At 39.6% G+C, this 21044-nt stretch overlaps 5 protein-coding genes across 8 annotated transcripts in view; 2 read left to right on the top strand and 3 right to left on the bottom strand.

Annotated features, from left to right (window-relative positions):
• The window catches only part of LOC116170477 (collagen alpha-2(IV) chain-like), a 41083-nt gene extending 32869 nt beyond the window's left edge, over nt 1–8214 (top strand). The window contains exons 2-18 of the mRNA XM_031486907.1: nt 1029–1232; nt 1280–1324; nt 1378–1662; nt 1712–2012; nt 2063–2440; nt 2492–2851; nt 2902–3379; nt 3427–3542; nt 3592–3939; nt 3995–4252; nt 4301–4909; nt 4960–5259; nt 5312–5578; nt 5632–6315; nt 6365–6542; nt 6601–6715; nt 6768–8214. Of these exons, the coding sequence (XP_031342767.1) occupies nt 1029–1232; nt 1280–1324; nt 1378–1662; nt 1712–2012; nt 2063–2440; nt 2492–2851; nt 2902–3379; nt 3427–3542; nt 3592–3939; nt 3995–4252; nt 4301–4909; nt 4960–5259; nt 5312–5578; nt 5632–6315; nt 6365–6542; nt 6601–6715; nt 6768–7886 (6045 nt within the window). The 3' untranslated portion in view covers nt 7887–8214. The remainder of the gene's footprint in view (nt 1–1028; nt 1233–1279; nt 1325–1377; nt 1663–1711; nt 2013–2062; nt 2441–2491; nt 2852–2901; nt 3380–3426; nt 3543–3591; nt 3940–3994; nt 4253–4300; nt 4910–4959; nt 5260–5311; nt 5579–5631; nt 6316–6364; nt 6543–6600; nt 6716–6767) is intronic.
• LOC116170478 overlaps nt 323–21044 on the bottom strand; it is a 47306-nt gene continuing 26584 nt past the window's right edge. For both annotated transcript variants that reach the window (XM_031486908.1, XM_031486909.1), the window contains exon 9: nt 323–675. In XM_031486908.1, the coding sequence (XP_031342768.1) occupies nt 335–675 (341 nt within the window). In that variant the 3' untranslated portion in view covers nt 323–334. The remainder of the gene's footprint in view (nt 676–21044) is intronic.
• Nucleotides 10593–11596, bottom strand: LOC116170482 (thioredoxin reductase-like selenoprotein T homolog CG3887). Its single transcript, XM_031486917.1, has 3 exons — nt 11254–11596; nt 11081–11210; nt 10593–11025 (listed from the first exon to the last, which is right to left on the bottom strand). The coding sequence occupies exons 1-3, from the start codon at nt 11406–11408 to the stop codon at nt 10702–10704; spliced, it is 609 nt and encodes a 202-aa protein (XP_031342777.1). The 5' UTR covers nt 11409–11596; the 3' UTR covers nt 10593–10701.
• Nucleotides 12454–13719, top strand: LOC116170479 (eukaryotic translation initiation factor 3 subunit H). The gene is made up of 2 exons (XM_031486912.1): nt 12454–12640; nt 12711–13719. Exons 1-2 carry the CDS (start codon nt 12551–12553, stop codon nt 13647–13649), a joined length of 1029 nt encoding a protein of 342 aa, XP_031342772.1. The 5' UTR covers nt 12454–12550; the 3' UTR covers nt 13650–13719.
• Nucleotides 18048–20344, bottom strand: LOC116170480 (SPRY domain-containing SOCS box protein 3). Of its 3 annotated transcripts, XM_031486914.1 has the most exons (3): nt 20071–20344; nt 19405–19658; nt 18048–19290 (listed from the first exon to the last, which is right to left on the bottom strand). In XM_031486914.1, exons 1-3 carry the CDS (start codon nt 20124–20126, stop codon nt 18839–18841), a joined length of 762 nt encoding a protein of 253 aa, XP_031342774.1. In that variant the 5' UTR covers nt 20127–20344; the 3' UTR covers nt 18048–18838. The 3 variants fall into 3 exon arrangements, with proteins under 3 accessions (XP_031342774.1, XP_031342773.1, XP_031342775.1); XM_031486913.1 differs by having other exon boundaries at nt 18071–19658; nt 20071–20253; XM_031486915.1 differs by lacking the exon at nt 20071–20344 and adding an exon at nt 19709–20020 and having other exon boundaries at nt 18074–19658.

Genomic DNA, 21044 nt, shown 5'->3' with positions numbered 1-21044 from the left:
AGCGGAAATTTTTCTAAGTTGCATGTTTTTAATTAAATCAGACTATCATTGTATCTTCCATGGCAACCTGATAAGCAAATCAAGTTAAAAAAGACACCTTTGAATAAAATTTTTGCGTAAAGTTAAAACTTTTTCCTCTTGTTCAGTCAATCCGGGGACACACTGTATGTTATTAATGTATATTATGAAATTTAATATTTGTGAGCTGTTGGTTCAATATTTTGAAAATGTTTTGCCATCAATCGTGGCCCTTTGCCAAATAGAATCAATCAAAAACAATCTATTTGTACATGTATTCTACTATCTATATAAAAAGGCCAGTTCGAATGTTTTATTAAGAACGCCTTTTAGATACCGCCGATTTCTTAACAGAACTATTCACAAAAACCAAGGAATTAATATTTTTTCTTTCCGTACGAGCTTTCACCTCGGCCTTCCTTGCGGTTATAAACTTTAAAAGAGGCGTCGCCGAATTTAGGCTTGGAACGTAATTTATTTGTAGATTATACTCCGAATTCTCCCAACAATCACGACCATCGCTTTTTATCTTATTCAAAAATTGTTGGTAGTAAATGTCGCTACAGATCGTTCCACATCCGTTGATACCTTGGAATAGTCTGGTATTAGGTACCTCTTGATAGGGCGCAAATTCCACAACTGCATTGTATTCCGTACCTAAAAAATCACCAGATTATGAGCATGCAATTGCAAGCTAAACCCACCTTTTAGTCCTATAAATACGTAGTTATCATACTTTTCTTTAAATGCATACACGTCGGCATGGTTTATGAAATTAATATAAACTCTAGAGAAGGAGTAAGGGTAATCCTCTTTGCCACCCTTTACACAATAGATGTAGTTGTAAGGTGGCAAGGGTGTCACCTGTTCCATGAAAATCTCTAATGTGAAATGCGGAGGTAAGCGCCTCACCACAACTTTATTCAACTTTCCCACTCCTTGACATTTGTAAGATACATGTGACATTTTCTTTTTTTACAAACTTGATTGGCATCATTATATTATTACAGGCACAATCGCCTTTTGCTGGCTACCAAAAGAGTTACAAATGCGACTGCAGGGGTTTAAAAGGGCAGCCTGGTGCACCAGGTATCACTGGAATGCAAGCTGTCCAAGGTGATTACGGTGATATTGGACCAGAAGGTCCATTCGGTCCAAAAGGTGAAAAAGGTGAAGCTGGATCTTACGGAGGAGATGGCGAGAAAGGGACTAGGGTAAGCAGCCTTTCTATCTAACTAAGCTAAAGGTTGATTGTCTATAGGGCGATGATGGTGAAAGAGGACGACAAGGACCAATGGGCCATTCGGTAAGAACATATGTATTTTCACACCAAACTCAGGTTACATAGACAATTTTAAGGGGTACCCAGGCGAAGCAGGACCTCGAGGCCCTCAGGGATTGGATGGATGTAATGGAACCGATGGCACTCCAGGCGCTCCAGGTATTCCCGGCTTGCACGGGGTGCGAGGATCTTTGGGTGGTGACGGTTTAAAAGGGCCACCTGGTGATTCGGGTGAAGGTGGTGGAAATTCTATTGGAACAAAGGGAGATATGGGAGAACCAGGACTTCCCGGCTTCCCTGGTGGATACGGACGACCTGGACCAGCTGGACCGCCGGGATATAGTGGACTGCAAGGATACCCGGTAACGTCCCACTATTCAATAAATTACTATGTAGCTAACATAAGTGTAGGGTATTGTTGGAGAGCAAGGTCCGCCCGGCCCCAGAGGTGACACGGGAGAAAGTACCAAAGGATTACCTGGATTACCCGGTGAACCTGGAGATGAAGGAGATATTGGTATACCTGGCGATCTAGTCAATGACGGTGGTTCAATAATTGCCCCGCCAACTGTGACAAAAATAAAAGGACCAAAAGGAATGAAAGGGGCACTAGGAACAATAGGTAATCGCGGAAGAAAGGGAGAAATGGGTGTGCGTGGACTGGCGGGTTTACCTGGTGCTCGTGGTGAATTGGGTGCAAAAGGAGAACAAGGTAAAACAGAAAACTGTTTTGTACAACATTATATGCCTTTTTGTAAATAGGTTTGGATGGGCAAATTGGCAAACAAGGGCGTGTAGGCCCAAGTGGACCAAGTGGCGAAAAAGGTGATAAAGGAGCACCTGGTTATGAGGGAGCTGCAGGTTACGATGGAGAAAAGGGACATATTGGAGACGCCGGTTTCAGGGGAGCACCCGGTGTTCAGGGCATAGAAGGAGAACCGGGTATCTACGATCCATATTTGGATGAAGAAGGTAAATTGGGTGTGGTGGGAAAGCAAGGTCCTGAGGGAGCTGTCGGAGAGAGGGGAATGGCCGGAACACCGGGAAGACCGGGACCCCCAGGTCCAATTGGTCCACCTGGATTACCTGGCATCCCAGGTGATGTAGGTTTACCAGGAATCCGAGGAATTAGTATTAAAGGTACGAACCTCTTCATATAATTAATTTTGTCCCACTCAACATCAAATTTAGGAGAAAGAGGTGACGATGGTTTGCCAGGATTCCATGGTTTACAAGGAAAACCAGGATTACCAGGACCAGATGGACTAATTGGAGAAAAGGGTTTTCCAGGTTTAACTGTTGAGGGTCCACCAGGATTAGATGGATTACCAGGTATTGAAGGGTTCCCAGGGCCAATTGGAGACAGAGGTGATATCGGAGAATTTGGATCAAAAGGTTTCTCTGGCCAAGGTCAAGCAATTGTTGGTCCCGCAGGTGACCCGGGTCCACCTGGCCTTCCAGGTCTCCTAGGTGATTTTGGTACACCAGGTTTTAGTGGTCTTCCTGGTGAGAAGGGAAAACGAGGCGACGATTGCGGAATATGCAGAGGAGGTAACCATCTAACTAACATAGCGTCTTTGGATATTAATTTCCGTTTGAAGGTGCTCCTGGCTGGAAAGGTGAACTGGGAGATGCAGGAAGAAGTGGCCGGGCCGGAGGTATAGGATATGCAGGATTACCTGGGCCTAGAGGGCCCAAGGGGGTAACTGGCAAAACCGGTTTGCCTGGTGAACAGGGGCCACAAGGGTTACCTGGTGCTGCTGGTTTACAAGGATTTACTGGAGAAAAAGGACGAAAAGGAGAGCTTGTATATCCACCTTCTGGTCAAGTTGAACCCGCCGAACCAGGGTATCCTGGATTTCCTGGAAAAGAAGGTCTCCCTGGCTTTAGGGGCCCTACTGGCCCACAGGGACCTCTTGGCTTAGACGGTCCAAAGGGAGAAAGAGGTAAAATTGGTCCACAAGGATTGCCAGGCAAGGATGGATTCCCCGGATTGAATGGATTGCCTGGGTTAAAAGGAGATCCCGCTTCAGTCCCTAAAGAGTACTTAAGAGGTGACCGTGGATTCGATGGATACCCGTAAGAAAAATCGTTCGTTTGAAATCTGTGTTAACGCACTTTCACAGGGGAGAACCAGGAGCAGCAGGAGAATATGGAGGTGAAGGTGAACCAGGAGATGCTGGCATATTTTTGGCAGATATTAAAGGAAGTCGTGGAATTAAAGGAGATCTTGGGGGCCGAGGTATAGTTACAATTTAAAGTATAAATTATACATTCTTTTTGTTTACTAGGATGGGATGGCTTTAAAGGAGAAAGTGGTCCGACTGGAGATGTTGGTTTCCCTGGTCTTCCCGGCATAACGGGAAGTATGGGACCATCAATTACAGGGCCTGTCGGACTTAAAGGCTTCCCTGGAACAATCGGAATGGAAGGTCCACGTGGTCATCCAGGATTACCCGGAAGGCCTGGTACTGATGGTAGTCATGGCCTACCTGGCCTGAAAGGAAACCGCGGTGATACAGGATTAAGTATTCTTAATGGAGAAATAGGAGTACCAGGGCTCGTTGGCAGAAAAGGAGAACCTGGTGATTTTGGTCCTGACGGTTATCCTGGTAGAGAAGGTACATCAGGCGTTAAAGGTTCGTATTGAATGCTTTTTTTTGCTTATAAAAAATTACTAGTGCATTTTTGTAGGTATCAAAGGTCAGAAGGGTGCACCAGGATATGCAGGACTACTAGGAGTAACTGGAACCAAAGGACAAACGGGAGCGATAGTAGTAGGGCCTCCAGGACTTCCTGGTGAGCCTGGATTGCCAGGTTTGTTTGGAATGATGGGACAAACGGGACAAAAAGGTGAAGACGGTTACCCTGGTTTCTCTGGAATGAAAGGTATTAAAGGAGACATTGGGCTATTGGGAAGAATAGGTTTGATAGGGGAAATAGGCGAGGAAGGTAGTAATTTAATAAAATTTTAAGTGGCGTTTATAAGTTTCTTTATAGGCTTCCCTGGGCGCTTTGGGGTAATGGGTCTACCGGGAAGACCGGGAGAGGTCGGATTAAAGGGAGATGACGGATTCCCTGGGCTACCTGGATTGGAAGGGAAACAAGGTTACCCTGGTCAACGAGGATTGAAGGGGGCTCGCGGCGATATAGGGTTGAGAGGGTTGCCTGGAAATGCAGGTTTGCCAGGTTTACCAGGGTTGCAAGGAGATCCGGGTGCTTTTGGTATTAGCGGACAAAAAGGAGAACCGGCTTTCAGCGGGCAACAAGGCGATATCGGAGAACCAGGTTACAGAGGTTTACCAGGATTTGATGGGCTTCCGGGACTTAATGGGGCACCTGGGGAACGTGGCGACCTAGGTCAAAATTGGCCTGGAGAATATGGAGCAACTGGTATTAAAGGCGACGCGGGATTTCCGGGAAGAAATGGCGCACCTGGATTAATGGGAGAACAAGGAGACTTAGGTCTACCTGGGCCGCCAGGATATCGCGGTGATCCAGGTTTTCAAGGTGAACCAGGACGTTCGGGAAGACGAGGAATACCAGGTTTTAAGGGCGAAAGGGGCGGGCCAGGTCTGCCAGGAATTTCGGGACCAAAAGGAGAGAAAGGTAAAGTCCTTTTTACGATCAACAGATTCGTGAAAGTGCTTTACATATAGGTGCATTTGGAGAACCTGGCCGAACTGGTAAACCCGGTTTTCCTGGAGATGTTGGGTTACCTGGTGCAGTAGGTCCACAGGGTGTCCCTGGTATAAAAGGTAAACGAGGGCTGCCCGGATTTGCTTCGTTTGGTGAAGGCAAAAGAGGTGACGTTGGTTTGACCGGAATTCACGGATTACCTGGAGCTATTGGAGAACCTGGCGTGCCAGGCTTTCCCGGTGCTCCAGGGCCTCGAGGTTTGCCAGGAGATATTGGATTCATTGGTTTGCAAGGAGATTTTGGAATTGTTGGTGTTAAAGGTGTGATCGAAGAAATTGATAGTCATAATCTATATACCTATCTCTTTTTTAGGTATAAGAGGAGAAGAAGGAGAAGTTGGCCTTCCAGGATTACCAGGTGTAAATCCCGAACGAGGTGACGAAGGCCGAGCCGGATTAGATGGCTTAGTTGGCTTGAGTGGTGTGGCTGGCCAGAAAGGTGCTCCTGGGGATTACGGAGCGGACGGAGCCATTGGTTTTCCGGGAGAACCTGGCCCAGTTGTTGTAGGAATTAAGGGAATACGTGGTGATGCCGGTTTCCCGGGACAACCTGGCAGGCCTGGAAAGTTTGGGTTACCAGGTAGGGTATGATAATAACTTTTGGTGTTGTGTACATCTGCATAATTATTACAGGAAACAACGGCAGACCTGGCGCCAGAGGGGCTAAGGGTATGCAGGGAGATATTGGTACTGCTTCTATCAATTTTAAAGGCGAAGAGGGCGATATTGGTTTCCGAGGCTTGCCCGGCCCTAACGGTGCTAAAGGCGAGTTAGGCGAGCCAGGAAGTGTAGGATTGCCAGGCCCAATTGGCCCAAGAGGTCTTAGGGGACCAACTGGGGACGTTGGCCTTCCAGGAGCACAAGGTTCTGTAGGTTTTCAAGGTGAAAAAGGTGACCGTGGAGAGTTTGGACAAGTCATCGCCGGGTTAATTGGTGATACTGGATTTGCTGGAGCAGATGGCCTACCTGGCATGGAAGGCATACCTGGAAAATCTGGTGCACGTGGCTACTCTGGTGCTCCAGGCGAGCCAGGATTACCTGGCATGCAAGGGTTGCCAGGTTTCCAAGGTCCTAAAGGCGTGCAGGGTGACAACGGTTTACCAGGACAAGTCGGTTTACAAGGTGCTTTTGGAGCTCCTGGAATCCGTGGTGACCCAGCTCCGTCACCGCCCGGTCCCAAAAGTAGAGGGTTTTACTTTACAAGACACTCTCAATCTGAACTTACACCGATTTGTCCCAAAGACACTATAAAAATGTGGGATGGATATTCATTACTGCACATTATGGGAGATTCGAAAGCCCATGGCCAAGATTTAGGTAAATAACTACACTATTTAATTAAAGTTAATTTGAATCAAATGTTTAGGAGCACCAGGAAGCTGTTTAAGAAAATTCAGCACCATGCCATACTTGTTCTGTAACTTAAATGATGTTTGCGACTATGCGCAACGAAATGATTATAGTTACTGGTTATCCACGAATGAACCAATGCCTGTAATGATGACTCCCATACCCGCTCCTGAAGTAGGAAGATACATTTCAAGGTAAAAAAGCTCTAAAAAGTTCTCACACCTATACTTTACTATTGTTGTCGTTCAACAGGTGTTCTGTATGTGAAGCTCCAACAAGAATTATTGCAGTGCACAGTCAAAGTCAAACTATACCAGAATGTCCTACAGGTTGGGAAGAACTATGGATTGGTTACAGTTTCATGATGGTAAAAACTAGTGTGTAATAGTTCGCCGGTAATAAAATATGTTTCATTTTAGCACACTGATGCTGGTGCACAAGGTTCTGGACAACCTTTGGTATCTCCAGGTTCCTGTTTGGAAGAATTTAGACCACGACCTTTCATCGAGTGTCACGCCCATGGTCGATGCAATTACTTTACTACCGCATATTCATACTGGCTAGCCACTATTGAAGATTATGCCATGTTTACAAAACCACGCCAACAAACATTAAAAGCAGGAATGGATTTAACTTCCCGCATCAGTCGATGCGCAGTATGTATTCGGCGTCGTTATCATTCAGAAAGGTCACAACCACGCCCCGGTGGGGGTCCTACCTATGGTGTTCCTCAGCCTAGCGAAATTCAGACATACCCTATTGACAGAAGATATAATACAGGAGATCCTCGGCAATTTGGCAGGGCAGGTCAATCTGGTGTAAGCACTGAGAACAGATTTGGGGGACAAAGTCAGTTCAAGTCTCAAAGTCAATCTGGATCCCAAAGTCAATCCAGTGTTGATAGTCAATACGGATCCCAAAGTCAATCTAGTGTTCAAGGTCAATACGGATCCCAAAGTCAGTCTGGAGCACAAAGTTCATATATAACGCAAGGCCAAACTCAATCGGGCGGTCAAAGCCAATATGGAGGTCAGGCTCAATATGGATCCCAAGGTCAACCTGGGGTTCAGACTCAATATGGAAGCCAGACTCATCAGTATGGCTCTGAAGGTCAATCTGGTCAAACGCAGAGTGGATCAGCAGGTCAGGTTCAATATGGTGGACAGCGCCAGTACGGCCCTCAAACTCGACAAAGACCTCCAACTCAATATGGTACACAATATCAAGGCCAAGGGCAATCTGGATCCCAAACCCATTATGAAACACAAAGTGGTGCTGAAGGGCAATACGGAGGACATTCTCAGACAGGTGGGTCAGTTCAATATGGGCCCCAATACAACAGAGGCGAAGGTCAATACAGACCTCAAGCTCAGCCAGGTGCCCAAACTCCTTACCAATACAGCAACCAACAAAACCCCAACCTCTACCTAAATAATTTAGAAAATCGAAGAAGACAGAATGGGGGTAGACGCCAAAGGCTAAGGAAAAGGGGACAGGAAAAACTAAACAAACCTGAAAATGAAGTCGATGCTTCGTAAAACGAATGGTGTGCGCCTTATTGACTATTAGTGAAGTGTTGTTAGATTTAGTATTCCTCCCCGTTAAATGTATATTGGATGTGTACAATCGTGTATATACTTACTTATTTTGTCAAAATATGATATGAAACTGTGTTCAAGTGTATGACAATTTATTTTTGTAACATAATTATATAGTGCCATTATTAGTTTAGCTTGTCACTTATACGAATGTGATTCTTAAGATGTAATTTAATTTTCACTGCCATAGTAATTATTTACTTACGCCGTTTATCCAATTTATAAATTGTTTTATATTAATTGAATAAAAGTGTAAAATAGAAACCTATTCAATGTTTATTTAAGTTGACCCAAAGAGTATTACTCTTTGGTTGACCTGATCCATCCATACGAGGTCATTCAAATCGTATACATCTTGTAACAGCAACATAAGAAGACAAAATTATTTCTTTCCAAATTTGTTGATAAGGAAAAAAAGAATGATCACACACACGTAAGCAGTCCTATAATATCCTTTCTGGATTACCAACTCTCCTGAGCTTATTTTAAGATCAGCGACCTGGTTTTGAAGGATAATTGCTTTCACGTTTTGAGTTGGTTATAAATAAAAGTTTTTCAGTATCTGTAAGTTATGCATAAAATTTCCAGAAAGGGGAAAGGTAGATGCTGAATTTGTATACTTCGCAAAACTTGTGGGACCAGGGGAACATGAATGCACGTACTTAGACTCTGCTCCCCTCCCAGTCACACGGTCTGTCTGTACCTTGACTGACGCTGAGTGAGCTTTATTCCAGGTCGCTCTCCATGTTAATTTAATGCCTTTCTGCCAATTTGTGGTACAATCCGTAGATACACATCACATATTGGCGCGACAGTTTTCTTTATTCTGGAATATATTGTCAGCGACATATCCCAAGTAGGTATATATAGTACCTATAGATGTTGGAAAAATCCCGAACCATTCAAAGAATTCAAGAAGTGATTAAAATCTAAAATCTCACAAATTTGAAGAAACAAAATATTCCAAAAATGTTGAGACTCTGACAAATTAAAAAAATTTGAAGATCTCAAAGAATGGGAAGAAATCGGAGAAACAGAAGGAATTGGATTGAAAGAATTAGAAGCAACGAAACACGAAACAAATTTGAAGTATTTGGAGAATAACTGATGGTTAAAGGATGTCACGAATTTAGCGAAATTTTTGAAAAACTTAAAGCGAGTTGTAAAATTTCAAGACGGTTAAGAATCTGTAAACTACGAAAACACCCAAGCATATGAAGAATTCAAACAGCAGAGTTGAAAGAAAATCAAAGAATACAAAGAATGTTAAGAATGTTGAAAATTGAAAAATTTTAAGAATGTACGAAACATCAGGTACCTATCTAACTATAGCTGACCTAGTCAAGGGTGGACCTAATAGGCGAATAACTAAAAAATTGTCCCCCCCCCCTCCCCTAGGCAAATGATATTTGATTATTAAAAAGGAAACAGTCTTTAGGAGATATCCATATGCTAATTTCTAATCCTAATTCCAAAGCCGGATGTAATCATTACGCGATTCCCGTTTTTTTTTGTTGACAGGACACCAATAAAAGATTAAAAGCACAGGATTTTAGTGGGTATACAGCTCCATATGTCTAGATTAGCGATTCTAAACCTTTTTGTAATCACGCGACCCCCTATTTTCTGGGTCTTATGTCTCTTATGACCACGACCCCCCAATAGTAGGTACTTAATCCTATTGATAATGCTATTGGGGAATCCAGTTAAATGCCCTACCTACACGCCAAAGTAAATATTTTTTATTTATTGTTAGCGAGTATACATACAACAGTTAGGTATGTAATGCCCTTATACCACTGGGGTGTCAATTTTAAAACTATGCAGTCGGCCATATTTTCCAAACTAAAGAAGATATTGAAAATCGCGCAAAACCGTTTTGGGGGTATCGAGGGTGAACCAGAAGGACGTTATGAGTGCCAACCCCCTCCCCCCTTTAACTCCCCAGCTCCCATATTCAAAAATCCTAAATGGCAACTCCATACTTGTGACACATCGTTGGAAAGCTACTGAAAAATGAAATGCTTTCCAGTGGTTCCAATAAAGTCAATATTCATTAAGACAATTTAACAAACATTTAATAATTTTTTTGACTAGGTAATAAAATCTTATTTATAAAATGTCCTCTCCTCAAAATACCTTATTATTTATTTGTAATTTTTAGTCACTTCTATAATAGTGGCATTCAATTTTTATATTTCGCGGTTTTTATAATTTTGTGGGTGTGAAAAGGGTCTATTCTTATATTGGCCAAAATTTAGTGGGGCTGGATTAGCCTTTCACTCTTTCCTTCTATAACATATAGAACAACAAACTCTTCTCTAAGGGATTAACTTCAAGCAAAAGGTCTATGTAGAATGATCTTTACGTACTACATGTGTTAAAATGTTCCTAAAAAGAACTGTAAACCTTTGGGGAGGGGGTCGGAATGGTGGGTCTAGGAAACTCAAGAATTTTTAAAGTCCTAGATACATTGCTATATCACTATATGGGCGGTGGGGTGCGATCATTGATTACATGTCAAAATACTCTTTATGGACCGCCTAAATACTATCTGAAAAATTGTAAAATAACTAAACGAAATAGGCCTCGGGATCAATATGCCAATTCTCCCTCTCTTTGCTAATGGTCATTAACATAACTACATTAATAGAAAAAAGAATTTATTAATTCAATCACATAATGTCAATCGTACCTAAATAAAACCAGAAATAATTATAATACAAACGATAACCTAATAAATATAACATTAACATTATTTTGCAAAACCGTTATTAAATTCAACCGATCTATCAGTGAACTGCATGTGACTATCGATTATCTGGAAAAGCTCTGGAGGCTGAGGTATTCGACCGGTTTCTAGTTTAGACCATACAGGTACGTCATTTAACGATATTTCGAATGCACCAGACTGTATCAGCTGTCCCTCTATGAGATTACAAAAGAAGAACAACATAAGACAAGCGTATATCTTATTCTCAATACACCAGGACCACCACGAAGGTTGCGGTTGATTAATATACTGGAAAATATTTACACCGCCCAGTATACAGCAAATGACTAGCATCTTAGCGATTCCCTACAATTTGCCGCCTTATAAGAAGTATATGCACTTGCTAAATGGAAAAACTTACAATCAAACGCGATAAGAGCATATTAAGACCTGGTGGGTCGTAGTTTTGACCCTCTACTGCCATGTACGGGTACTTCTGTTGTATAATTTGCGCATATTCATCATACATTTTTCGATAGCCACAGGAATAGCTGTAAGGTAACATTTATTAATAATAAATGAGGGATTACCTACCAATATAAGAATTTCATCGTAGGTCCGCCGATATTTTGACTAAGTTTTGATTTAGGAACGTCATCCGCATTGGCTTCTTGTAATGAATCCAATAGTGCTAATAAAACTACAGCTATTAAAAGCCAAGAATAATTAAATTTTAAATTGGTGAGCATTATTATTAAGGGAAACGTCAGGTGATTATACGGATTCTTGTAAAATTTGACATTTGACAGACCTGCAATCTATAACGGAAACAAACGAGTTGTGTCATAAGTCTCACATCCACATACCGGGTGGTGAGTCGAAGGATAGCCATTACACGTAATATAATAGTTGTATAATAATAAATATAAATTAAACTTAAACAATCTGACAGATCTGAAGGATCAGAAAAATGGATAGAATTTAAACAAACTGAAATGACTAACTTAAATCATAAGTAGCGGTAAAATCCGACGGCATAATAATCCCAAAATAATCAGAAAAAGCCAAAGGGTTTGAAGAAACTAAGAAATGATAAAAATACTTCGAAACCTTTTGGAAGTGAATCCTAAGAACCTGAGGAATCTAAAAAATTAGAAAAAATTGAATAATCCGAAGAACCTGAAAGTGGAGAACAGAAAGAATGCGAAGGAATAGTCCATGAGTTGGGAACACAAGGTTATAATTTTTAAATCCGAAGGGCACAAAAAAATCAAATACTCCGCGGAATCTGAAAAATAAATAAGAATTCGGAAAAACTGAAGAATCCAAAAAATTAAAAAAAACGCATAGAATTCTAGGAAAAAACTAGAAAATTAAAAAAGTAAAAAGGATGAGAAACATCAGAGGAAATGGCATATGGAAATTTTCATCTAAAAAGTTCCACCACAGAACTGTTCCAATTGGCCGTAAAAATGAAATCAGTATGTCGGTGAGAGTTTGTAGGGTGTGTAAGTCAAAGAAAGATAGATTGGTTCAATAATTCAATTCAATTACGGAATATTTCTTTGGCCTACACCACGGTGGTATAGACGGCCTACACCCTACAAACTCGCACCGACATCCACACCCACAACGAGTTGATTGTCACCGAGATTTTGTTTGATTTGAATTCCTGGTGGTTCAAAACGTGTATTTCCGACAAAAAAGTGGGTGCTCATTTTTTACCTCCCCCTTATAAGAGAAGGAGAACTATGATGAAACAAAAGCAATACCCTGTACAATATTGATGGTACAATAGTTCCAACGGGTCTTCGATTTAACCTCAAAGTTTAGTTGGAACACTACCCAAGACCATTAACATAATATAATTTCATTGCCGAACACCGACAAAATGAACTCAAAAATGGCTTCTCGCGGAGGGCAATCGCGAAGATTACAAGAAAATGACTCCACAATTGCTTTCGTCCAGGCTGATGGTTTGGTAAGTCCCCAGCATGCAAAAGCTCCACAAGTATCTTTACATATGTTGTCAATAACCTTCAAATTTGTAGGCTGTTATGAAAATAGTGAAGCATTGCCATGAGGAAACAGCGAGTAACATGGATATAGCTCAAGGAGCTTTATTGGGATTAGTTGTTGATAATCGATTGGAAATAACCAACTGTTTTCCGTTTCCGAAACATAGCGATGATTCCTTAGATGAGGAAGAATATCAGTTAGCAATGATGCGCAGACTGAGACGTGTAAATGTAGATCACTTTCATGTTGGATGGTATCAAAGTGCAGACGTTGGCAACTTTCTCAGTTTACCTCTACTGGAATCGCAATATCACTATCAAACGTCAATTGAGGAGTCTGTTGTTTTAATCTATGACTCGCAGAAGTCGTCTCGTGGATTTCTAACGCTCAAAGCTTACCGACTCACACCGCAAGCGATAGAAATGTACAAGGAGGGCGAATTTACTCCTGAAACCTTACTCAAGCTAAAAGTTGGTTTTGAAAATTTGTTTGTCGAAGTTCCCTTTGTCATAAAGAATTCAGCTTTAACCAACATAATGATGTCCGAGCTATCCGAGTTGGTACCGGAGGAAAGAGGTTCGAAGTTCTTAGATTTAGGCACGGCTTCAGTATTAGAAGGTCAGTTGAGGTGTTTGATGGATCGTGTCGACGAACTTAATCAAGAGGCAATTAAGTTTAATAGATATCAACAGTTGGTGAGTAGGCAACAGCAAGAGAAGCATCGCTGGATGTTGAAGCGTTCACAAGAAAACGCTTCAAGAGCTGCCAAGGATGAGCCACCGTTACCTGAGGAAGATGTTAATAAACTGTTCCGTCCTCAGCCAGTACCACCAAGATTAAATCCGATGATTATTGCGGGACAAATTAACACATACAGCCAGCATATATCTCAGTTTTGCTCGCAATCATTGGCAAAGTTGTATATTACCCAAGCTCTGCAGAATGCCAAGGAGTCTAAGAGTAATATTTAATGTCATAATAAATAGATAAAGTAAAATGTGAAACATCCTTTGTACTTTAATTAAACTCATTATTAAATCATTAATCATTTCATTGGTATGGAAATGATTCACACTTCCTTAATAAACAAATTTGGTACAATAGGAGCGTATACACTGCTTGTAACGAAATATAACAACAAAAATTTTCTGTGGCAACACCTGCGCATGTGCATTCTGCAAAATAGCTTTTCAGCTCATGTATTTTATGTACATGTGTACCAAATTTTCCAATCAGTTTAACCGGAAATCAGCGTTTCACACACTTGCGGTTCAGCTCTGCCTTTTATGTCTAAGAATATATGTGCCAATTTTTGTTCCAATCCGCTTGGTGTTTAGCTAGAAAATGACAGTGTCGACAGACGATTTTGATTCCTGAGGCTTCAAACCGTGTATTTCCGTCAAAAAAGTGGGGGGGGGGGTCATTTTTACCCCAATGCAATACCTACCTTTGTAAATAAATAATATATAATATATATATAATATAATATATATGCCAAAGATCGACAAGGACATTGAACGAGTTACTAAACAATTTGTTCCATTTGTAATAAATTTAAACCAAATCCTACGCAGTCAGAAGTTCTATCATATAATTCACTCAAATATGTATTGGAAAGCATTCTTTCCTATAGAAATTTATGGTTTTGAATGAAACATGGCACAAAGTCCTCGAAATTAATAATTAAAATACGTTCCCGAGAACATCAAATTACAGATCTGTGATGAAAGCATTGCAATAACCTTTTTCTCGTTTTGAACGACCTTGCGCTAAAACAAGGTCACTTATTAGTTACGTCACAACGGAGAATCCCCTTCGCCAAGACTATACGACTTTGCACCACAAACAAGGTCACTCATTAATGTTACTTCTTTTTAGCGCATTTCCACAAAAATAAAAATAAAATGCGCTATTGTGGCCACTTTGTCCGTCCGTCCGCCCGTCCGCTAACTTTGCGACGCTACTAGTTTTTTATCTTAAGAGCTATTGTTCTACTTTTTCCGCTATTTGGTTCGTTATGGTGTCGAGTCTTGTACCAAGGAAGGAATTTTTTCTGTACCGCTTACAAAAAAAGTTATTGTAAAAAAAACAAAAAAACCGTTTTTTACATGTTCCATAATTTTACACTTTTGCCGTTTATTAACGATCCTAGAGATCGTTTATAAATTTGCATTGCTATCTGTCGCCTGCCGGTTGGTCTCTCCGTCTGTTCCTTTGTCTGTCTGTCCATCTATCTGTCCGTGTGAACGATAACTTTGTTTAGAAATGTTCGATCGCTTTACATCTCCGTGAGTTATGAACTGAATTGCATGAAATTCAATATGGGCATAGATTTAGCCATATAATACGCAATGCCAAAAGTTGAATCGAATCGATTCAAAATTCACAGTGCCTTTTTCGCATCTCGACCATTTATAAACCGAATTGCAAACTTTTTTACTTATAAAAGTATTTGAATGAAATTTGATACATAGGCACTTGGAATAAAGGAAAATCAAACGCCAATTTCAAAATTTGGTTTTGCGCATGCGCAGTGCCAACTTTTTTATTTATGGAAGAATTTAAACGAAATTTGATACAGAAGCACTTCGAATAAAGGAAAATCAAACGCCAATTTCAAAATTTGGTTTTGCGCATGCGCAGTGCCAACTTTTTTATTTATGGAAGGAATTTAAACGAAATTTGATACATAGGCACTTGGGATAAAGGAAAATCAAACGCCAATTTCAAAATTTGGTTTTGCGCATGCGCAGTGCCAACTTTTTTATTTATGGAAGAATTTAAACGAAATTTGATACATAAGCACTTCGAATAAAGGAAAATAAAACGCCAATTTCAAAATTTGGTTTTGCGCATGCGCAGTGCCAACTTTTTTATTTATGGAAGAATTTAAATGAAATGTGATACATAGGCACTTTGAATAAAGGAAAATCTAGCGCCAGTTTCAAAATTTTATTTTGCGCATGCGCCGTGCCAACTTTTTTATCTATGGAACTATTTAAGTGAAATTTGATACTTAGTCGCTTGAAACAAAGGAAAATCTAACATTAGTTTTAAAATTTAGGTTTGCGCATGCGCAGTTCCAACTTTCTTATTTAGAAAAGCATTGAAATGAAATTCTTCTCATAAACTGAAATTGAAGTAGCACGGCAACAATGGATTGCCCATGTGCAACGCTATCTTTCATATTTGTGGGCGGATTTTTACGATTTTAACAGAAGTTGCATCTTACAAATGGGAAATGAATGCAAGTGGAAATGCGCTTTATGTAAATCGTTTACGATTACTTTTTAACTTGTTTCAAATGTGTTTGGAAAATGACGCTCCTAATTGCACAGTACTCGGCTACAATTACAGAGGCGTTAACATTAGCATATTTAACAGTTTTATCAGCCTCTCATAATCTATAAAGTTTACGCAATTATATTATGCATTCCCTTCGCGTGCAAATATTTGTAAAAATAAGGATTTTTTAACCACGACAACCAGGAAAACGTTATTCAGTACAGGGTGTTACGAAATTCGCGCTCACGGACAATGGTGGTTTAATAATTCAAGGACAAAAGTGAATAGAATAACCCTACTATTAGACCTTTGCGATCAAACAAATAGGTACTGTTCAAGATACGAAGTTGCAAAAAATGGGAAAGAAGTGAAGAATTATTTTTTGTTTTATAATAATCACTATGCACTTAATTGTGCCGCGAATAAATTGAAACTAATTCTATGGTGATGATTACAGGTACTTATTCCATTAGCCCAGATTATTTTCATTATGAAAATTGAAAATGATAAAAATACAAGGCATATGTAACACCAGAAATGAAAAATAATGCCATTCAACATGTCCAAACACGTGTATATAGAAGCCTGTTTAGCGGCAAATGGTGGCCATTTTGACGAGCCATTACACTTTAAATTTATTTCATGCCACAATTTCGGTTTATTAGTTATTCTCATTCTTCGTTTGCTTCTCTTTCCTTTGTAACCTCATATCTTGAGTATATTTGTTTGATCGCAAAAGTGTAATAGGGTTTTCTATTCGGTTTTGTCTCCGAATTAAGCCCCCATTGTCAGTGGGCGCGAATTTCGTAACGCCCTGTATGTAAGTACAGAACCTTTTTTGTTTTCCTTTTTTACTCTATAACATTTATAATTTGTCATTTTTTAATAATAGCTTAGGTTTGCAATATGGCATCTCTCTTTGTTTTTCTCCACCGTTCCCTTTCACACGGATTATTTAACTTATCATGTGGAATCAAAGATTTCACCTCGGATTTCACCCTTAGCTATCAACACTCATTTTTATTTGCAATAATACCTAATACTTAGTCACAAATTGACCCCATTCTCCGGTATTGCAAATTCATCTTATTCGATTGTTTGTGTACCTATTTTCTAAAAGCCCAAGGAAGGACTAAAATGAACACCCAAACTGTTTAGAAGTTATGTAACAATAGAATTTTTATATGTAAAAAAAATGAAATTCATTTCGATAATAACTAAAATCTTGCCGCAAAAATAAAACGAAATCTGAATATACCCAAAAAGTTTTTACGTACCTATTAGATGATTAAAATCGATGGTCTAGATTTCAGCAGAGGCGTTGACGGCAACGCTTAAAGTACTCCGTAACTAACCGGAAATTTGAATTTTTATCAGTGGATCAATCAGTGAAAAAGATAAACAAAGGTAACAACCAGTAGGTATTATTCTATTGTATGGGCAGTGATTATAGTGTATACTTTATAAGGTTGTAATAAGTATATTACAGATGAATAGAATAATTTCGCACGATGCCACACCGGTGCGGCAATTCTACGAACCTGCAATACGTAAATTATACAACCGAATTATATACGTACCATACTTTTTCTACGACCTCCGTGAATTTCGAAATGAAAATAGGGCAAAACCCAAAATGAAGTCTGTTGACAGTTTGGACATCTGTAGAGAATTCCCTTACTAACGTATTATTATAATTTTTTTCATTACGCACGGGTGTAAGTAATGGTACTATATCATGCCTCTAAATTATCTATGTTAATGACCTCATCTTCAGGGGGGTCGTAAAAAAAATTATTCATCTCGCACTTATCTTAAAGTATGTTATTCTTGCGTAAGGGGCATCTTTCTTTTAATTTTACTTTCGAGTAACGCCTACGTGAAAACATAAGCACGAATATAATTCAGTTGTTCCCGAAAACAACTTCCCTAAAAAAATTGGAAATACCTATGTACATACATGTACAATATGCCGTAAGAAGTTTTCGTACAGTAATTCTTCACTCTCGGTATGAAGAGTGATTAGGTTCTGATAAATTGAGTTTGAACCTCTCCAGAAAAATGCGTTCAGCATTTGGTCGTATTTTTTTTCTGTGGCGTTAATTGGTTTCCTGTGGAAAACATGTCACCAGACGATCTTTTGAAAAATATCTAAAGAAGACGTAAAGTTACCAACTGTGAGTTTAGCACTGATGATCACGAAGAAATGCAACCGCTTCCAATGAGAAGTGAAGTTGCAACAGGGGTAGACCGGATACGGGCGATCCAAGAATGGCGAGGTTTTTAACAAAATTTGCAATTAATATTCGAATAGGTATATATGTACTATAGGTACAAGTTTAAAAATTCTGAACCGTAGTTATAACTAGTACAAACATACAAAAAGTTATAAATTCAAGATTTATTCGTCCTAATTCCTGTCTTCAACGCAAATTCACAATGGAGATCATTAAAAATGTCCGAACAATAATAGTGCAGATTTTCCAACGGTTATTGACGAATGTGTATCAAGCATATTGCACATAATGGCCAATACAAAATACTAAACAGAAAATCTTAACTAGGTTATTATTTATGTTGAGGTGGGCTTCCGTTAACCTACCTGTATGTACATCTTCTTTTACCTCAACTTCCAAAAATTGGAAATGAAAAAGTCGTGATAACGTCGCTTTACGATCTACTAAACAATTTTTCACGTCCTAAACTCTACCAAGCAACATATTACGCTCATTTAATACTATAGGTGGGCAGATATTTACAAAATATGGCATCATGACAATCACGGGGTCCATTAAATGAACACACGGTTGCTTACTTTACAACCGTTACAGAATAAATAAAAATATCACATTTACTACACGTGGACTAATCGAATTTAAGTACCAAGGAGATACTCGTTCTCACTTATCGGTTGAAAGGGTTGCATCCGTATTTCGTTTATTCCTTCTTTTAGGTAACCTTTAATTCTAGGGGGTATCATTAGTTCGTCAATAGAAGTTTTATCAACTACACATTTGAGAATAACAGCCCGACAGCGGTCTTGCAAGTTAACAAAGTCGCGTTTCATCCCCGTCAGCTTCATTTCCGTTTTTGCCGCCGTTGAACACACCATTGGATATAAACTCTGCTTAACTTCGTGTAAGCCCCTAAATGCGATACCGAGACACTTGCCGTCTTTATAAAACGTAAGGGTACCGTCGACGCCGTCGAATAGTATGCCAATCACGGTTGCTTCGTTTTCCCGAAATGGTTTTGTATAATGATACCAAGTACCGCCGTGCCAAAGCAAGCCCTTATGCGATAAACCCCATCCGTGACAGTCCTCACCTAGAAGATTTGTGAAGGAATCTACGTGTAATCGAGCGTATTTTGTAGCAATTCCAAACATCATACTTGTACCAAAAATTCTCTGCGATAGATGAATCTCCCAGAAGTATTTACCATTATTTAAAACCCTTGTTCCCCTGACACCAGCCGTTCCACTACTCCAGTTAGGGTGGAAATGTGCAATATTGAACGAATTTCCGTAAAGAGTAACTTCCCGACTTTTCTCTCTTCTGTTCCACGTCCACGAATCGTCGCAACCGTGCATTAGAGGGTGAAGTTCATACTTCTCGTCTTCCATATTTGTTGCCTTAAATACTTGCAATTGCGAATCCGACGATCGGTCGCATCTTCTTTGACTAGCATTAACCCTACAACATAAACAGCTGTTATTGTTTTCAATGGTGGCGAATTAATTAACTTCGCGAACTGCTGTCGAGCTCCATATTTACAACCCCTGATAGATAACGTTGAGTCAGCCTGATCAATAATGTAAGCAAGCAACAAGGACGCGGTACTCCTCCCCTGGGGTGTGACGGTGAATAGTTTTACATTTTTTTAAACAAAATTGAGAGCGACTTAATTATTGAAGGGCGCAAGTACCATCGATTAAAAAATCTTAGTATCAGTTACGCGTGGACTCGACGTGATAATATTGTAATCAGTTACACAATAGTACTATAAAAAAACCAAAAACTATCGATTTCCGATTCGCTACGGAATGCTACTTGTACCTATAATAAATTAGCGCAACTAATTTTGCAAACATGTAATTTAACTTACCTTTCGCGTCTACGTCCCCGTGAAACATTTCTGGGTGATTGTTGAACACTGGTCATTTTAATAGAGGTATGCAGTAATAAGGAAATGTGTGTATACTACACTAATATTAGACTGCGCCGCGACGCTGTGCGCTAACACATGACGTAACACTGGCGGTATCTGACAGCGCATTGTGGTGTAAAAAGATTTGAAATTTGCGAGTAGTAAAAAATATACATACATTCGTAGTTCATTGACCCATTAGGTTTTCGTGCTGAAAATGACTAAGTTCAATCGATTTGATTTATAAATTAATCGTGATACCAGCTGCCAACGAAGTAGTTTCTTTTACTATCACACAATAGTTACCTATGCTATAAGTAGGTAGATAGGTAAAACTGATAGCTGTTTATATAAAATATATCATTTTATTTATGTTAAAAAAAACAATATTTCATTAGTCTATCTCTATGGACCTGCACTTCTGCAAATGAATGAAGGAACATTATGATTTTATGAAGAATAAGGAATCCAGCTATTTTCGCAAACATTAAGTAGTCAGATTCGCTCTGAGCACGTCTTGTTGCTCAATATGTTTATATAAAGTATAAACAATACTGAATATAAAACCGCATATGCAGCTATCTACTAGCCACAAAACAAAGCGGTGGTGACGTATTGTAATAACCATTCCCGCGCATTTAGGCCATAACAAAATTGTTCTCCATAAAAATTAAATCAAAATTTAATGTAGGTATCATAAATTTAATTACATAGCTCTATTTATTTTCAATTAACTAACAATTAAGGTATACTAACAATAAAGTACAGTAGGTACTTACTTATTATTTATCACTTATAACTTATAACAAGCGCATCTAAGTTGGAACTCACTGATATACGCTACATTTTGCTTATACAGTGTGTCCCAGGTAGAACGGACCATAGGGAAACGGCAATGCATTTTTAGCGTAGGTACCTATTTTGGTTAAAGT

This window comes from Photinus pyralis, unplaced genomic scaffold, assembly GCF_008802855.1.
Source record: "Photinus pyralis isolate 1611_PpyrPB1 unplaced genomic scaffold, Ppyr1.3 Ppyr1.4_LG5, whole genome shotgun sequence".
Lineage (NCBI taxonomy): Eukaryota > Metazoa > Arthropoda > Insecta > Coleoptera > Lampyridae > Photinus > Photinus pyralis.
This window is presented reverse-complemented; position numbering and strand designations above follow the sequence as displayed.